At 38.6% G+C, this 19,247-nt stretch overlaps 1 protein-coding gene across 1 annotated transcript in view; it reads left to right on the forward strand.

The window, feature by feature from the left end:
- Positions 1-18,086, forward strand: part of SENP2 (SUMO specific peptidase 2) — a 36,786-nt gene extending 18,700 nt beyond the window's left edge. The window contains exons 8-17 of the mRNA XM_081086235.1: positions 1,215-1,309; positions 1,840-1,891; positions 2,306-2,369; positions 4,458-4,634; positions 6,124-6,255; positions 7,324-7,527; positions 8,074-8,153; positions 9,885-9,969; positions 11,787-11,882; positions 14,994-18,086. Coding sequence (XP_080942361.1) covers positions 1,215-1,309; positions 1,840-1,891; positions 2,306-2,369; positions 4,458-4,634; positions 6,124-6,255; positions 7,324-7,527; positions 8,074-8,153; positions 9,885-9,969; positions 11,787-11,882; positions 14,994-15,056 — 1,048 coding nt within the window. The 3' untranslated portion in view covers positions 15,057-18,086. The remainder of the gene's footprint in view (positions 1-1,214; positions 1,310-1,839; positions 1,892-2,305; positions 2,370-4,457; positions 4,635-6,123; positions 6,256-7,323; positions 7,528-8,073; positions 8,154-9,884; positions 9,970-11,786; positions 11,883-14,993) is intronic.
- The last annotated feature ends 1,161 nt before the right edge of the window (positions 18,087-19,247 follow it).

Below are 19,247 nucleotides of genomic sequence, written 5' to 3' on the forward strand. Positions count from 1 at the left end.
ACATGGAGAGAACTAGCCTGTAATTTGTCATCTAGTAATGGTTATATAGAATAGTTCTTTTATAAAATATAGTTTTCTGTTAGCTTTAGAATCCTTGTTCAAGTGTACTCTGATTTAAAACTCTGATATAAAAAAGTGGAATCACTGGTTGAAATCAGGAAGCAGAGAGATTTTTCAACTCCCAATGTACACATTCCCCACAATCTCTGTCTCTGTCTCTCTGTCTGCCGCTTTCCCCCTACTCCTTTCCTGCATGTCCCTCACTTCTTTCCCCCTCCCCCCCACTCCCTTGCACCTACCTCCCTATCTCCCTATCTCCCTATCTCCCTATGTACACAGTTCCTGAGGCATCTTAGTGGATGCATCTTAGCACAATTGGAAACCCTCCACTTTAGATAGAAGATTAAAGTCACACAGGTCATAAGAAGTTTTTCTTAAAAGACTCTTTGTTAATACTCTAATGATTTGAGCAAATAGATGAGAATGGCAGGAGGAGTTGATATTTGGCCTTATAAAAAGGGGACAAAAAATATGTGAGCTTAGAATTTAGGTACATTTGATAATTTTAACAAGTGCAAATACACAGAGAGCTGTCCCAGAAATTATGTAACAGCAAGTTGAAGGTGAAACTGTCACAAGATTAGCTGGTTGAGTGCAGAAATAACAAAGAAATATCTGTCTGGAAATTTTAATTTTGGTTGTGAATTTTTAAAATTTTAATTCTAAAATTTTAAGTCAGAATTTAATATTTTCTCCATTTTGTCTAGCCACTGTTGAAAACAGCAGTATGCTTCGTGAACTATTGGTTTTGTCACGTCGGCAAAATCCTCAACCTATTTTGCTTTTCACATTCCTGCCTTTAATGTGTTATTTTAGGATCCATTTTAGTGTATTATGTAAAATTTTCCATCTTTTGACCTGAGTTTTATCACATGAGATTTTTCAGTTAGGGTGATGCTGGGGCTTGAGAGCATGCAATTTTACAAATAGAACAACTGGAGGTTAGTAGTAACTTGACAGAAATATTAGAATCAGGATTAGACTCCTTTTACCCTAGTCCCAGATGGTGCTGTGTTGCATGCTCTCTCTTGTAATTTGATGATTCAGGGTAATCAATAACTCCTGTTTGGAGAAGCTTGTCAGACAGAGATAATGAGTATTTATGGTAGATTTTCCTTTTGTATCTGAACGTCTTTGCTTTTTGTGTTTCTAAGTTCTCAAAGATGTCACATGGATACATTAAAGACCAAAGGCTGGGGGGAAGAGCAAAGTCATGGAGTCAGAACAACTCAGTTTGTTCCAAAACAATGTGAGTTCCCAGATTTAGCTCTATCTTAATATACTGAAGTTAGTCCATGTGCATATAAAATTGACAAATGGCGTACTTATGAAAGATGGTGTGACCTTAAAACTTTATTAAACCCAGGGTGTTGACTGGTTTACCCAGTACTAGTAATTTAGTAAAAAGGTTATTTCAAGATGAAACAGATTTATAAAATACCTCTTGATTATAATTCCTAGCTTTTCTATATAGTAGTATATATTTTGTGAGCCTAAATTTAATTTCTTTATTTTTATTATATTAATTTTCTTGACACTAAATGATAGCTTTCCAAATGAGCAGACATCAATTTACACTAAAGATTATATTTAAAGAAGAAAGCGATTTATGCATTTTTAAGCAGTTTGATTTGTAAGGAGGCTAGTGTCTTTGGAATTTATTCTAACATTTCAATGTAAGTCAGTGTCTTAATACTTTGGAGACTATGTAAGTTGAAATTCTAGCTATATATTGATTAATAAAGAAGACACTTTATTTTTTCTTTACCATCCTCACAGATAGAGCTGCTGAAACAAGGGGACCTCTATGTCCAATGAGGAGTGAAAAGAGGTACCTGGTTCAGTTCATTCTAAGTTTTCTTTTGACATTATTTTCTTTCTTATAAGTTATATTTATGAGTAACCATGTCTGAAGAATTGTGAACTCTCCTCACCTCTGGTTAGCTGGTCAGCATATATGGGTATATACATAGCTTTTGTGTCAGATGCCCACCCTAACTTGGGAGTGGGCCTTTGTCTCCTAGACATTAGGGTTTGGGAGGTGCAGATGCCACTTAGAAAAGAGTATGGTACGGTGGGCATCTCTAGTATGTGACCAGTGAAGGCAGTTCTACATGCTTTAGGATTTGGATGATAGTTTAAGGCAATTTTTGTTTGTAAATGATTCTGTTTTATTTCTAAAACTAGTCTTACACGTACCAGGTTAAAATAATCCAATCTGTAATCTCTATATTTTCCCCCTCAGGTGTTCAAAGGGGAGAATTTCAGATATAGAGAAGACAGTTGGAATTAGACTTGAAAATGAAGGTGTAAGTAGAAACCCTAGTTAAAATTTCTATATTTTTTCTCTTTCACCTAACTTACTATTAGTGTTTTGGTGCCCATGAAAAAAAGAAAGATGATATATGTTAATTTGATTGCTAACTCTGTTGTTTTCTTTGAGAAATCAACAGACATTGAAGATAAACAACTTCAAGGAAGATAGCTTCCTTCTGAGTTGCTGGAATTTTATTGCTGTGTGACAGCCACCTTGTTTGTAAGAGAGAGTAATTTGCCTCCATCTCAGCCCTATGGGTGTTGCCTGGCTTCTTTTAGAGAATTTTTAAAAACCATACATCTCTAGGAGAGATATATACTCAGGACTTTATTTTCAGAGTCAAGATTTTAGATTTACTTGAAAATAGTATCAATCTCATACTTAATTAGATTTTTTCTATATAAGTTATCAGAATAATGTGTTCCAGTGATCTCCATAGCAATACCAATATTTTTATAATAATGGCAAACATTCCATATTAAAAAAAAACACATTCCTAAATTAAGTGCAAACTTGAAGTTTTAGATTATTTCACATCTTAAATATATACAAATACCAAAGTCTAGAGGACTACACGAATTTGTCTTACGACTAAGTCATACTCTTTTTTTAAAAAAAAAAAAAAAAAAAAAAGTATTTTTTATTTCAGAGTGGAAGGGAGAGGAAGAGAGAGACAAAAACATCAATGATGAGAGAGAATCATTGATTGGCTGCCTCTTACATGCCCCCTACTGGGGATCAAGCCTGCAACCCAGGCATATGCCCTGACTGGGAATTGAACCATGACCTAGTAAGTTCATGGGTCAGTGCTCAACCACTGAACCACACCAGTGGGGCCTAAGTTATAGTTGTATTTTTTTTTTTTTTGGTTTTTGTTTTGTGTTGTTTTTTTTTTAAAAAAATATATATTTTATTGATTTTTTACAGAGAGGAAGGGAGAGGGATAGAGAGTTAGAAACATCCATCAGCTGCCTCCTGCACACTCCCTACTGGGTATGTACCTGCAACCAATGTACATGCCCTTGACCGTAATCGAACCTGGGACCCTTGAGTCCCCAGGCTGATGCTCTATCCACTGAGCCAAACTGGTTAGGGCCTAAGTTATAGTTTTAAGCCATGGTCTTAAGTCATAAATCTTAGAACATTACCTTCTCTGATTTCCCCATTTCTGGTGATTCAGAGTGAAGCCCTTTGTGTGTAATTACCATTTACCACCCATGGGACAAAAACTATGCAGAAAGCCTGAGAGAAGATGGATGGGGTAGTGGTGGTTGTGGTGGTAATAATTTGAAGACCACATCCTGCTTCTACCCCTGCTGAACTTGAAGGCTTTGCTGTCTGCGACCAGGGGAATAGCCAGCAGCTACTGGTTTCCCAGGACTGGTATGCCTGGCAGTTAGCTAGAGTGAAGAGTACTGGCTAGGTGTGTTGAGAATGTGGTTCTAGTCCAAAACTTTATTTCTAAATAAATTTCCAAATTTTAAAAATAGTTTGAATACAGATTAAATTCAGTATTAAGGGTTACATAGGGTCATGATAAGGAAGGGTCTTACTAGAGTTTCTGGAATGCTGGCAGGATGCTACTTGTTGACCTGAATGGTGGTTACATTGGTGTTGATTTTGTAAAAATTAAGTGATACATTAATGTTTTGCACATTTTTTTTTATAATTTATAGTTTTTAGAAGTTTACTTAATACTTGGATTGCAGTGGTTTATTCTAGGTGATGGGATTATGGGTTGTATGTTTTGCTGTTTAATACTTTCAAATATATTTTTTAATTAAATTATTTTTAATTTGGATAAGAGAACTGAAAAATGCTTTCCTTGTTTACCTTCAGGGAAAATGATGAGTGGCGTTCTATTTCATGGTTTTGAAATGGAGGTGTCCTGTGAGCCTTATATCTTGAACATTGTTTGGTTCCTCTTGCAGGAACAGATATGCTAAAGCTACTCATATGATGATTTGTTAATTCTCTATTCCTTCAAGATAATGTCACTGTTTTATATTTCATGTGTTATGTATGCTTACATATACAAGTGTTAAACAAGTCAATAGAATATAGTAACTTTTTTAATCAGAGGAGGGGACACCAGCTGGAACCTGATCTGTCTGAAGAAGTGTCAGCCCGACTCCGCCTGGGCAGTGGGAGCAATGGCTTATTCAGGAGGAAAATGTCAACACTTGAGACAAAAGAAAAAAATTGCTCAGGCAAAGAGAGAGATAAAAGAACAGATGATCTTCTTGAACTTACAGAGGTATTGTTTCATGTGTTGCTCAGAATAAGAGACATGGTTTTGAATAACCCAAGTTATTCAAGACTTGAGTGACTGTTTTGAAGAGTTTCTTCGGGCTATGGATAAATTTATGAAAGAAATCCGTCTTACAGGCTATTCAGTCACTGACTACATGGATTATTAGTGATCTGTGAAGGTCGCCTAAGGGATCAGTTTAATGTTTAACAAATGTGGGTAGACATAATTGTTACATATCTTGGAATATAATGGATTCTTTGTATAGTCTCTAACCGTAAAATATTTTGGGTTACATAGAATGGTTTTGGCATGAGAAATGAGTTCGTTACAGTTTTAAGTGACTATGGTTTACTAAAATTCTTTTGTTGATCATCGCATTTGAAAATAGTAAAAACTTATAGAAAACAAGGAAATGAAGATAGTTAAAAATTTTAAAGGTGAGCTCATATCTTGGCTCCCCCCCCCCACACCCCCCCCCCCACCCCTTACTTTTATTTCTAAAACTCAATCCTCAATTTGTTAAAGGTACAAACTTTAAAGTCTAGGTCTTCCTTAAACTTTTAAGTTCAGTTTAGATATATTATTACCCTTTATTGGCTCCTCCTTCATTGTCATCTTAGTAGGTGGTAGTCAGTCCTATTCAGTGATTACCTCCTGAGCACTTACTATATATTGGGCATGCAGGTGGCGAGAGAGCCATCAAATTACAAAATTGTGTGCAGTAGGGACAAGCAATATTAACAATATTGATCTGAAATAATTTCTGTTGGGTTTATAGATTCGGTCTTGTAGCTTAAATATGTATTTATCTGTATAATTTTTTAGATGAAGCCATCTATTCACTAAGGACTTAGGGTTAGACTGCTGCCTAGTTTCCCAGTTTTTGCCTGTTTGCTTACTCTCTTCATATCCAAGATGAATAGTGTGATCTCTTAGGTGTCCTAATTTTATTACTTTGATATAGTTAAATAACAGGTTAGGAGGGAAATAAAGTATGAAGATACTCTTAATAAAATATTTTGAAAGGAGCAAAGGCTAGTAAGCCACTCCTGGGTTCAAATCGTGGCTCTGCCTGTTAATAATCCATGAGTTCGAGCACGTAACCTAAATTCTATGAGCGTTGCCTTTTCCATAAAATGTATTTTCCCCAGAAGCAGGGATCAATGATGTGCTTCAAGCATCTGGTACCATGTTTGACCCATAGTGCTCAATAAATGGCAGTGGGATACTTGAGACTACCTTAAATGTAAATAATATTAACAAATTATTTTCAGAAGCTAATAATTCAACTAGCATTTTTTATAACCATTAGTAAGACTTTTGTAGTCTAAGTTTAAATCTTTTCATACGTTAATTTAGTAGGTCTTTGAGGGTATATTTTCTCAAAGGTCAGGTGTTAACAGAGGTGAAATTGGCTTTTTCAGTCTCAGACTTTTCAGTCTCTGATAGCGGCTTTATATTAAAGTAGCAACCTCTGGTCTTTCTAATTTAGGACATGGAAAAGGAAATCAGTAACGCCCTGGGCCATGGCCCACAGGATGAGATCCTAAGTAGTGCTTTCAAATTGCGCATCACTCGAGGGGACATCCAGACCCTGAGGAACTTTCACTGGCTCAATGATGAAGTAAGTTATGCTTGACCAGTTACTATCCATAACCACAGTGGTATCTACCCAATTTTAAGGGGTTGGTAAAGCAACTTTCAGTTTAATCTACAACAAAAGCATCTTGGACTTTAGAGAGATGGTTCATTCTGATTGTTTGCTGCCTTTAATTGGCATTATTTCCCTGTTCTGCATCTGTGCTTCACTTCATCCACCAGTTCATTCACTAGTCTTCAATGGTGTTTTTATAAACCCTGGGTGCAGCTGATGAATGGAAGAAAGCAGCAAGTGATACTTTATTTTAGATGAATTTTATAGGAGCTGTTTTAATTTTTAAAATAAAGGGATATATCGATCACTATCTGTACACTATATGTCTTTTATTTCATTTGAGTGATAACTGCAAAAATTCACCTAATTGTCATCTTGTGTCCTTACATATTTAGCTAAAGCTAGCTTTTATTCTTGCCAATTTTCCAGTTGGTCCTTTACTGAACTGCTCAGTCCCTACATTTTCTTTCTTTGCCTCCCTTCCTGCCCGCCCTCTCATGACTACTGACTATATATAAACAAATTCTTGTAATACTAGTATGTTTTATTTCACATGATAAGTTTAACATGTTTATTACATAAAATTTAGAAAATACAGGAAAAATGAAAGAAGTGCCACCACTAAAAAATTAATAAAACATTAATGTTTTGGTATATTTCCTTTGAGTTAATATTTTAAAATTGAGGTGTAGTTTATATATAGCAAAATTTACTTCCATTTAATATTTCTGCATATTTTTTTGTGATACAGTTACATACACCTTTTCATTATTGCAGACTTCCTCCTTGAGTTCCTTCTCTTGACTTTCTTACTAATATGTCTCAAAACTATAATTGCATTCCTTTTTAGTTCCTCCCATTTTATACTGATTATTTTTATATTTCATCTTCTGCCATGGGGAGTTCTTTTATCCCCTTCTCTGGTACCTGCCCTTCACTAGGCTTCTTACCGTCTAATGAATCTGAATTCAGTTAGGTTAGAAACTTAGTTTTGATAATATACTTGCCGTGTTCCAATGTTTACTCTTGGTATTACAGGTCATTAATTTTTACATGAATCTTCTCGTGGAAAGAAATAAAAAACAAGGCTATCCAGTACTTCATGCATTCAGTACTTTCTTCTATCCCAAATTAAAGTCTGGGGGTTACCAAGCAGTGAAAAGGTGGACCAAAGGGGTCAATCTCTTTGAACAGGAACTAATTCTGGTGCCTATTCATCGGAAGGTACATTGGAGCCTGGTGGTGAGTCGAGAGGGTTAATTGTTGGAGTTTGGATAATGACCGTTTTCTTAAATAATGAAGGCTGCCCTTTTCTGTCCAGTGAAAAGTTCATACTATATGTTAAAGGCATACTCTGCAGAATCCCTTCTTGGTTCTTGAGTTGAACATCTTAGAAAGATAGAAGAGAGTTGCTTTCGTTGAGTAGCTTTCATTTTTAATAGGCAAGAGTTTTAGTACACATGGGTCATTTATTAGTTTTGTTTACAAGATGGTACAGGTTAGTTGTAGAAAAGTAAAGGTATAAAGAAAAAAGCAAAAAAGAAATCTCATTACTCTGAAAGGACCACTAGTGTTTTGGGGATTGAGTTTCTAAGCCTTTCTGTAGGAATAGAAGAGTCAAGTTTTATAGAAATGAAGCTTATCTGTGATGTTTATTAAAAATGTGTCTTAGAGATCCATTCATGTTGGTACATGTATTGACTTTTTTAAAAGATGCTTTTCTTTTTTAGAAATAAAATTCTCACTCCTGTTATGATTGTTTCTGTATGTTGCATTTTTCCATTATAGGTGATAGACCTAAGAAAAAGGTGTCTTAAATATCTGGATTCTATGGGACAGAAGGGCAACAGGATCTGTGAAATTCTCCTGTAAGTAAAGGCTGAAAAACTTCACTGTTATCTCATTATGCCCTTGTTAGGTGATCTGTCTTCAGCTTAATCCTGTAGTCTAATGTATAGTCAAGGCTATCTTCCCAGTTGTTCAGGACTTAACTTGAACCCACTCTTTTGTTTAAAAATAACCTAATATCTGATCTTAACTGAGAAGTCTTGTTTAGTAGCATCATTGAAAGCAAGTTTGTCTTGTGTTATAATGTAAAATATATCTTACTAGAATCCTGGGATTTGAATTAGATTTATTTGGGATTGATAACATTATTCTGAATGATGCCCAGCCAGTGTGGCTCAGTGTTTGAGCATTGACCTATGAACCAGGAGGTCACAGTTTGATTCTGTCAGTGCACATGCCCGGGTTTCAGGCTCAATCCCCAGTGGGGGGCATGCAGGAGGCAGCTGGTCAATGATTCTCATCATTGATGTTTCTCTCTTGCTCTCCCTTCCTCTCTGAAATCAATAAAAACGTATTTTTTAATGTAGTATGTGGTCTGTGTTCTGATTTTGTTTCCTTATCCAGGAAACCAGTCAGGGTTCATGCATGTATTTTATGTCTTTAGTCGCCTTTAATTTAGAATAGTCTTCCTGCCTTTTTTTTGTTTTTCATTGGAATTGGCTTTGTATCTTTTTTTTAAAAGTCAAAGCCAATTGTTTTGTTTTCTATCTGTCCTTAAGTGAGAAAAAAGGTTGTAAAATGAAGTTCATTTTTTAATAGAATAAAATGTATGTTATTGTTTTTGATGAGAGAGAGAGAGAGAGAGAGAGAGAGAGAGAGAAACATAGGGGTTGGTTGGGAGAGAGAGGAAGAGAGAGAAACATTCGTTTAAGAGAGAAACGTTGATGGGTAGCTTCCCAGATGCGCCCCAACCGGGGATCAAACCTAAAACCTTTTTGGTGTGTAGGACAAATGTTCCAACCAACTGAGCAACCAGACTGGGACTAAGATGTATGTTTGAATTGTGTGTACGGGGTGGAGTAGAGGAATACACAGCAAACTTTTTTTGTTTGTTAACTCTCACATGAGGATGTTTTCCATTGCTTTTCAGAGAGAAGTATAAGGTAGGGCGGGGGGAGAGAGAGAGAGACACATTGATGAGACATCCGACTGGTTTCCTCCTGCACGGTGGGGAGCAAACTCAGGTACATGCCCTTGACCAGGAATTGAACCCAAAACCCTTTGGTGTGCAGGCCGATGCTCTAATCATTTAGCAACACTAGCCAGGACGTGCATGATTTTTTAAAAAGTTTTTTAAAACTTTTAAAGAGAGAGGAAGGGAGAGGGAAAGGGAGACACACCTATGAGAGAGAAACATCAACATTGATTGGATACCTCCTGCACACCCCGCACTGGGGATTGAGTCCACAACCTGGACTTGTACCTTAACCAGGAATCGAAACCCATGACCTCTTCATGCATGGTTGGATGCTCAACCACTGAGCTACACCAGCCAGCCACAGCAAACTATTAATAATAATTCTGAAGTGGTTATTATGGGTCTTTTGCATCTTACATTTATATGTTTAACTTTTAGAAAATAAGCATGTACAATTTTTGTAAGCAGAAAAGAATCCCAAAATTAAAATTTAAGACCAAAAGCTAATGGAGATGGGATTGAGAATGGCATATCTGTTAAACATCACAAAGTCCTTTGTAATTATGATGTTGTCTTTAAGGGATTTGTCAATACATTGTTTCTTGTTTTTTAGTCAGTATTTGCAGGATGAAAGTAAGACCAAAAGAAATGTTGATCTGAATCTTTTAGAGTGGACGCACTACAGCATGAAGCCACATGTAAGTGCTGAGCATCTGTATTTCAAGTACTTCATTGCACTTACTGTCAGAGGCATATTACTTCTGCTTGACCTCCTCCCTCCCTCCCCTCACACTCACCCTTAGGCATACATTCTCCTGAAGTGTGTGTACATCTTATGAATGATCTACTTCTGAATCTTTTTAACCAAGATGTTTGCTTCTTAGCCTTTATCTTCGTGCTTAACTTATAAATGTTATCTACATGCTCATATGTCTCAAAAAATTGAAGAAAAAGCAGAAAAGAAAAACCTCAATAAATTCAGGTCAGCTACTTGTCTTGGTAGGCCCTAATGAAAATTTGAAGTTCTTGTTCAAAACTTATCTGGACATTTTGTATATTTAGTTCTATGCTGTTTGTGAATGTGTTTGGGTCTTGCCAGGTTTGAATCTCATTCAGGGTTAAAAAAAGTGTACATCTTTGAGTCCTAATGGCTTCTTTTTAAAGCAAGGTACATTAATTCAGTTTTAGCCCTAGCCTGTGTCTACCTGGCCAAAAGCATTTTCGTTTCTAAGTTGAATAATTAGGAAGGTAAGCTTTAAATTTTCCTGAGGAGAGCACAGATACAAGAAGTCTGTTAGGATGAAAACCGTGTACTGGGAAATGTAACAAAGAAAACAAGTTGTCTTTATTTGTATATTGGCAATTATAGTTCTTTCCAGTCTGTAGGAGATGCTGGGCTTGGGAGGAAAGTGAGAAGTACCTACCATCTGTATGGGTGGTGTGCATGTTTAAACAATTTTTCCACAATAATCATCTGTATTTCTTTGACTAAAAATTGAGCTGTTTTCATTTAGTATGTTTTCCAGCAGTGGAATCAGACTCTCTTATGCTCTTATTACCTTGTGTTCATTATAACAGAGCCAAAGTGTGTGAGGGGCTGGCCCAGATTAGTGCAGCGGGGCTGGGGAATGTGTGAATTTATTATGGCACTTGGGCTTATGATACCCTATTGCTTCGGGACAAAACTGGGCACCAAGGCAAGGTTTCCTAATTAGTTAGAGCCTACAAGAGGTTTTTTTTGTTTGTTTTGTTTTGTTTTTTAAATTTCTTTATTAAGATGTTACATATGTGTCCTTATCCCCACAGTACCCCCATCCCCCCCCTCTCATGCCCTCACCCCCCTGTTGTCTGTGTCCATTGGTTAGGCCTATATGCTTGCATATAAGTCCTTTGGTTGATCTCTCCCACTAACCCCCACCCTCCCCTACCTTCCCTCTGAGGTTTGATGGTCTGATCGATGCTTCTCTGTCTCTGGATCTGTTTTTGTTAATCAGTTTATGTTGTTTTGAGAAGGTTTTTTTGTTTTTGTTTTTTTAATCCTCCCCTGCTTGCCAGGGCAGTTTTATTCTCCTCTAGGGAGGAGAAGCTTAACTCTGCAATATTGAAGTAGGTTAGCTGTCTTGTAGACATATTCCTGATTGAGCCACACTTAGCCCTTTTCAGAATTTATAAATTTCTGAAATAATTCTGACTAGAATTCCTTTTCTTGGTAATAAACCTTCTTTCAATTTGGTTTCTTATAAAGTTTCTTCATGGAACTCTCACTTTTCTATTTCCTTCTGAAAAACATTTTCTATGGGGTCACATACTCCATGTCATGGTTGGGATTTTAATGCCACATAAAGACTGTGTGTGTGTGTGTGTGTGTGTGTGTGTGTGTGTGTGTCTATTGTGTATATGTTTAATATTTACCTTTATAATATTGTTTATCCACAGTAACATTTAGAAAAAGCCAAAGGAGTTTGTATTTAATGAAATTTTACCTCTTCTTCCCTTCCTTTTTTTGTAATTTTAGGAGATTCCTCAACAGTTGAATGGGAGTGACTGTGGAATGTTTACTTGTAAATATGCAGATTATATGTCTAGGGACAAACCTATCACATTTACTCAGGTGAGTGACGACTCTTCCCCATCCACTTGTTACTAAACAAGATAAACTTAGAGCATGGTAGCAGCGCCTGGCGCACATGAAGATCTTAATAATGGTAGCTGTGCTGCTGTCATTGCTGTAAACTTGGCTGTAGCCCTACTCTTGCTAATACGAGGGTTTGTCACTGCATCTGCTCTCAGGTTTTTCCTAGTCCTCATGACCATTGGGTCGGTATGCTGTCTTTCACCTCCAGTGTTCACCAGTTTCTGAATATGACTGATATTTTTAGCTGAAGGAGGCAGGTCAGAATAGGTAACTGCAAGGGGAAATCAGGCCTTGTAAGCCACAGGTCTAAGCTGTAATTATGAATTCTGCTTTTCCCTTCTATTCTAGTTATTATTGGTTCCCAAAGCTCTGTATTTGAGTGAAAATTAAAATATGTTGGAAACGAGAATTTGTGTTTGTAATAGTGGATTCTCAACCTTTTTACAACTGAAGAAAACCCCCTTTAAAAATATTTTTCTTAACCACACCTCATTTTGATAGATGTTGTCTACCAAACTGTACTTATTGACTAGTAGGACTGATAACCCCATTCCAAGTTTTGGGGCAACATGAAAGAACCAGGGCTCTGATGTGGAATTAATACTGTTCCAGTCTTAAATAAAGGCACTTATTATGAGCTTCAGCACTTTTACTAAGAATAAATGTAGTTTTTTACTACATGTTTTGAGCTATTTAAAATATACAAATCCAGAAAGAAAATACAAATTCATGACTTAAGACTTTTTAGGTCTCTCCAGGTGGGAAATCACTAGTAAAGGGGTATATCCAGCTATTTATTTTTATTATTATTTTTTTAAATATATTTTATTGATTTTTTTACAGAGAGGAAGGGAGAGGGATAGAGAGTTAGAAACATCGATCAGCTGCCTCCTGCACTCCCCCCACTGGGGATGTGCCTGCAGCCAAGGTACATGCCCTTGACCAGACTCGAACCTGAGACCCTTCAGTCCGCAGGCTGACGCTCTATCCACTGAGCCAAACTGGTCAGGGCTATCCAGCTATTTATAACGAGACACCAGGAATACCTCAAGGGTGTAACTTCAGATTTCATAAAAAGAGGACTAGTTGAGTTACAGATGATTTTGGATTTTCCTTGTATGTTGCTGCTTTGAAAATTGCCCCATGTAGTGATTATCAGTTAAAGCAAAATAACATTAAGCAAAGAATCTCATTTTTTGATGCTTTTAAATAACAAGTGGTTATTTGTTCTGAGCCTAATGACATGAGATTTGAGGGGGAGAAGTTGCTGTTTGAATAGTATTGGCAATGCACAACATTTGGTAGAACATAAAGAAATCTGTTGAGTTGTTTTTTCTTTACTTAGAGTTCATGTTTTTCTCAGAGAGCAGAATATATTAATTTTAGAATGTTTTGAAAAAAAGATATAAGTAGAAAAAGTTATCTATTGTGCCACTTCTTGGATATTCCCATTTTTGGTACACATTGTTATGAGGTTGTTGGACTTTACTGTATAATTCTGCAAATTTTCCTTAACATGTAAAAATACTAATGATACATCCTAATATATAAAAACCCAGGGTCCGTAACATCCAAAACGACCAAAGGCCCGACCAACAGGAAGTCAGTCACTGCCACCGCTGTGGGCGCCCGACCCAGCACTGACTGCTGAGGGGGCTGCAGATCAGGCCCAAAGAGAGGCCTGGAGAGAGAAGCAGGATCTAATCCATAGCCTCCGTGGCAGCAGTTGATGAACACTTGCCTCTCTCTCTTGCTCCGGGCCTGGCCAGCAGCCGCGACTCTCTTTCCCTTGGGCCTCCACTGGGGCTGCTGATCAGCCCCACCTCTCTGATCAGGCCCATTGATAGGCCTGAAGACACTGACTGGCATAGAAAACTGACCATTCGGAACCAAATCTGGGTAAAGTGTGAGGAGCCAGTGGTTGCCTAAGAGGTGGAGCTTTTGATGCTGACTGGCATAGAAACTGACCAATCAGAACCTAATCTGGGTGAACTGTGAAGGCACAACCTAAGGTGGGGGGCTGATGAGGGGTTTTAAGGGCAACAGCTGTTTGGTGTAAGGTGTAAGAAAGCGGTTCAATTTTTTAATAACCGGTTTGGCAGTATAGTGCATACGACTGGTTATCAGTCCAGACATAGGGGTTATGTATTTTTGTCTGCCAAAAGCATCTCCTCCTGATGAAAAATGCCCTCCCCCCCATTTAAGCAATCCTATCCTATATAATGTAGCTATACTACTAAAAGGGTAATATGCTAATTAGATGGGGTTGACCGGCCATCTTTTGGACGTCCAACTTCCTTCTGGACAAAGTCATGGTGGTGGGGGCCAAGGCAGAGGCCATTAGGGGCGATCGGGCCTACAGGGGAGGGCAGTTGGGGCGAGAGCAGGCCAGCAGGTGGGGGCAGTTGGGGGCAACCAGGCCGGCAGGGGAGAGCAGTTAGGGGTGATCAAGTAGGCAGAGGCATTTAGGGGCGATCGGGCCAGCAAGGAGAGCAGTTAGGGGCGAGATCAGGCCGGCAGGGGAGGGCTGTTGGAGGTGAGATCAAGCCAGCAGGGGAGGGCAGCTGGGGGCAACCAGGCCAGCAGGGGAGGGCAGTTAGGGGCGATCAGGAAGGCAGGCAGTGAGGTTAAGGGTGATGAGGCAGGCAGGCAGAGGGGTTAGGGACAATCAAGCAGGCAGGCAGAGGCAATTAGGGGCAATCAGGCAGACAGGCAGGTGAGTGGTTAGGAGTCAGCATCCCAGATTACAAGAGGGAAGTCCAACCTCCGGTTTAGGCCCATCCAGGGATCAGGCCTAAACCAGCGGTAGGACTTCCCCCAAGGGGTCCCCGACTGGAGAGGGTGCAGGCCGGGATGAGGGAACACACCTCCCCCCCACCTCCTGCACAAATTTAGTTACCGGGCCGCTAGTATAATAATAAACATTATAAACCTTTTTCATGGCTTCATAAGTCTGCACCAGGATGTAAAAAAAGTTAAGGCATACCTAATGGACATGGCATCTTACTTTATTTGCATGATTCACCTGAAAGTTGTTGATGCTGTGCAAGTGAGTTAATGTATATGTTGTTGGTGGATTCTTTGCAGCACCAGATGCCTCTCTTCCGGAAGAAGATGGTGTGGGAAATCCTTCATCAGCAGTTGCTGTGAGAATGCCTGGCCCAGTCCCTTAGCTGCTGGTGGTTCTTTCATGGACGAACGTTTTCATATACCTCATGCATTGTGGGTTTAAGAGTCCCTGCATCGCCAGTTCTCTCACAGGTACTGAGCTGTCAGACATGCATGAAGGCCCTGCACCCTAGTGTCCTGACTTGGTATGCGGAGGGCTGCTTGCAACCTGTTTGTAAGACTGTGCCTGCTCAGAGCCTGGACTATTCAACCCACATAGGAACAAACGCTAATTAATACTTTTTTTCAAAAGATTTTTTCCCCCCCGTGAATGTGGAAAATGCAGGATTTATTCTTTGAGCTGTTGTTTTCTGTGTTTGTTCACATGTATTCATTCACTCACTCATTTGCATACATAATGGGCAGTGGCTGTTTTCTGCTGCTCTTTTACAGTTAACTTTGAATTGTTTGAACTATTTATTTCTGAAAAGACTGTTAATCAAGCTGCCATTCCCTGCTGAAGATGTAGCGGGAAAGCAGTGGGGGTGGGAGGAAGGGAGTATTAGTTGACTTCTCTGACATTGGAGCAGTAACTGCCAACTTGAAGCGGGAGGTCTTTTTTTTTTTTTTTTTTGAGGTTTGAAAATGCCAGGAGAAGCACTGGGGTGTAGGGCTCTGATTGCCTTTCAGGGAAGGCAGAGACTCCGGCACCAGCGTGGTGTCGGGAAAGTGGGACTGTGGCCAAGGGATTCTGGCTGCCCAGGCATCTTCCAAAGACTGTAATAGTCTAGAGCAGTGGTTCTCAACCTTCTGGCCCTTTAAATACAGTTCCTCATGTTGTGACCCAACCATACAATTATTTTCGTTGCTACTTCATAACTGTAATGTTGCTACTGTTATGAAACGTAATGTAAATATCTGATATGCGGATGGTCTTAGGCGACCCCTGTGAAAGGGTCGTTGGACCGCCAAAGGGGTTGCGACCCACAGGTTGAGAACCGCTGGTCTAGAGAGACTTTAGAGACTTTTCTTTCTGGAAATGAGGTGACCGCTGCTCTTGAAACTGGATTTGAAGTAACTAAACCCTAAATCTTCATTTTTGCCCCAGATCTGGTTGAGGGTAAACCTCAGAATTGTAAGGGCTGGCCTGAGCTGTTTATTTCAAAAGGGTCTATTCAGCTTAAAGCTATTTTTCCTCAAAGTTTTTTTTTTTCTATATAGAAAGCTGAAATTAAGTTTTGTATTCATTAGGATTTACATTCCTCCCACCCCCCACCCCCCATTCCACCCTAAGGAAAATTGTGGAAGAAAATTTAGTACTTGGCTCTGAGGTTAGAATAATCTATTTTGCATATGAAAGTTTGTATTTAACTTTTTTGTTCATTAAAAACTTTACAGTGGTTATGCATTTTTAATTTCAGAAAGTTTAGAATTGGTCAAAACATATTTTGCAAGATCTAGTGCCTAGTGTTGCTTTTTCAATGTAATAAAAGGTTGCCTGGCAGAACCTGAAAAGTATATGCTGAAATGATTTCTGACCCTTTCCCTACTAAACTCCCAAACTTTTCCTGGTACACAAAAAAAGCAAGAGGTAAAACCAGAAAATGCGGGCATGTGTTAGCTATGAATGAACATGTCTGCCCCTGGAGGGCCCGGGCTGCTGATCAGAGGCGCGCGAATGCAGCCAGTTTCCCTGAGGCATGTGGACGTCTAGGTGTGGGACCTGGGGCTTGTGATGTGGATTAAACTGCATCTACTTGATGGGCAAACCAGAGGACGTGTGCTTAGGTGGTGATTAAAGAATGAGCCAGCTGTGGCACATCTCCCTCAAGCTCAGGCCGCACAGAACCCTTCCTGCAGCTTCGGTTCCTTCCCCGGGGCTGCTGGAGTGGGGCCAGTGAGCACTGGGATCGAGCAGCTGGCACAGCCGAAAAAGAGATTGACTGGGTAGCATTATACTGAAAACCTGGTTCCCACTTAGCGCTAGTAAGTTCACCTGGGAATGTTAGTACCTTGGAGAATGTTTGTTCCATGTGGGGTAAATCCTGTCAGGAATGGCAGTCTGTGTTCTGCCCATATAAGTGAGGCTGGGGGTTAATGTATTTGTATTACATTCTAAGCATCTTACTGAGGGGCTTCATAGAGCAGCTGTTTCCCAGGACAGAAGAGCAGAGTTAGAGAATGGTGTTCTACATAACCCAGACTTCCGGAAGTTAATTTGAGATACTCATGCTTCTCTAGGGCATTGACCATGTCTGTCTTGATGCAGAGAAATTTGTTGGTAACAGAATTTTTTTATCTTAAGTTTATGATAAAAGCAATCAGGTGATAAAAAAAGTTAATGATTTTATCAACATATATCAATAGTGAAATTATCAATATTAAAGTCAGTGAGATGATATATATTTTTTATTAGAGCAGTTTGAGGGTCTGAAAAAAGGTAGAGTGAATCCTTTTTAGTAGACAATCTCCAAAAAATTGATTAAAATAGAAAAAATAAACCACTGTTGATAAGCAGATGTCTTTGTCATGTTTGACCTTGTACCAGAGTTGGGATGCAGATGAGGGGAAAGACTTGGGGCGTGTGGAAGATGTCTGGAGGGCCCCATATTCTACCTCAGTTCCCTAGGCTGCTAGACTTCCTGTCTTTTCCTCCTCCGAACTGTGAAGCACAGCTTGCCCTGCCCAATGGTCATCGTTTGCCTGCATGTTGAGGAGTTGCTTGGTGCTGGGACCAAGGTGTGGGTGTGGGGAGAATGTGTCCTTGGAGATATGTTGAACTTCTGATACAATAAATAAACAAGGTAATTTAATAACATTAGTACTGTAGTGCAGCTACATTGTTTAAATTGGCTTTTGTGAACTAATTGAGAATCTAAATTCTTTATGGTAGTTTGAGAAAAACTTTAAGGAACCAGTATTTAAACTTTTGGTACTTGTTTTTAAGTTAGAGATCTAGCTTACTATATTCCTTTGATAATTTTTTAATTTAAATTTACCAAATATATACAAGAGTTTGGGTGTTTGAAATAGGTGTTCATTTTATCTATTCCCCAATAAATTAATCTCTTTAATTCGTTGGCTTTCACTTTTTTTATTGCAACTCAGTAATAAATGTATTTCATATTGTGTGTCATGAGTATATGTGGACACAAGTTTTACAAAAACATGACTTAAATTCTTACTACCCTCTGAATTTTATCTTGATATTTTAAAAATGTGCATTGTGACCACCAAGTTGATTCCTAAACCCACTAGTAGATGGAAATCCACAGTTTGAAAAACACTGCTCTAAATGAATTGGCAGCAAGATGCAAAGTATATTTAAAACTATAAAACTTGAGACTGCAAAGATGTGATAAATATGAGGCTGTTTTGAGATGAATCTGAGAAAACAGGCCAGAAGCTCAGCAGAAATGTGGGGTATAAATAGTCCTTGTTCTTTAGGGTTTCACAGTGATATTTCCTAAAATATGTTAAGTAAAAGTCCTAATCTATGTAGGATGCAGATCAAAGGATTCTATGGCTCAATGAATGTGTGCCAAGTGATGCATAGCCAACAGAATGAATTACTGTCTTAATCGACCATTTCTGAAAACTTGAGACCCTTGGCTCTTCCTGTGACACCCGTGGAACCTGTATGGATACACTGTGGAAAGTGTCAGGAGAGGCAACACAGTTCTTGGAAGCAAGTGTTGCTTCCTACCCCAAGCACACATATTGCCTCCTGAAGGTCATATGGTGATCCTAAAGTCTGTGGTTCTCACGTATATTTCAATTGTATCTGTACGAAGTGTTCATAGCAGGAAAAAAAATACTGCTCAAAGGTAAAGAATAAGAATTTTGCAAACTCACCATCCAGAGTTAATAACATTGTGTTAACATTTTGGTATAAATCGTGGTCTTTGGCATATACCCCTTCATATGTGTAATTGTGTGTTGTGTATGCTTGTGCATGTATATATTTTTGTTATTAACAAATATGGACTGATATATGGCTATATAACCCCTCTCCATTTAATTTATTTTGACCATATTTTCATGTCAATAAATATTGACATTTTAATAGCAGCATACTGTTCCAGTGTATGGCTATAACGTAATTCATTTAATCCAGTATTGTTGCACACACCACACTGCACAATATTTGGGTTATGCTCTTAGGAGAAATTCTTAGAAATAAAATTTCTGACAAGTTATGTATAGCAATAAAATCAGGGGAAAATCACTCAT

The sequence above is a fragment of the Myotis nattereri genome (assembly GCF_964212035.1).
Source record: "Myotis nattereri genome assembly, chromosome: 3".
Taxonomy (NCBI): Eukaryota; Metazoa; Chordata; class Mammalia; order Chiroptera; family Vespertilionidae; genus Myotis; species Myotis nattereri.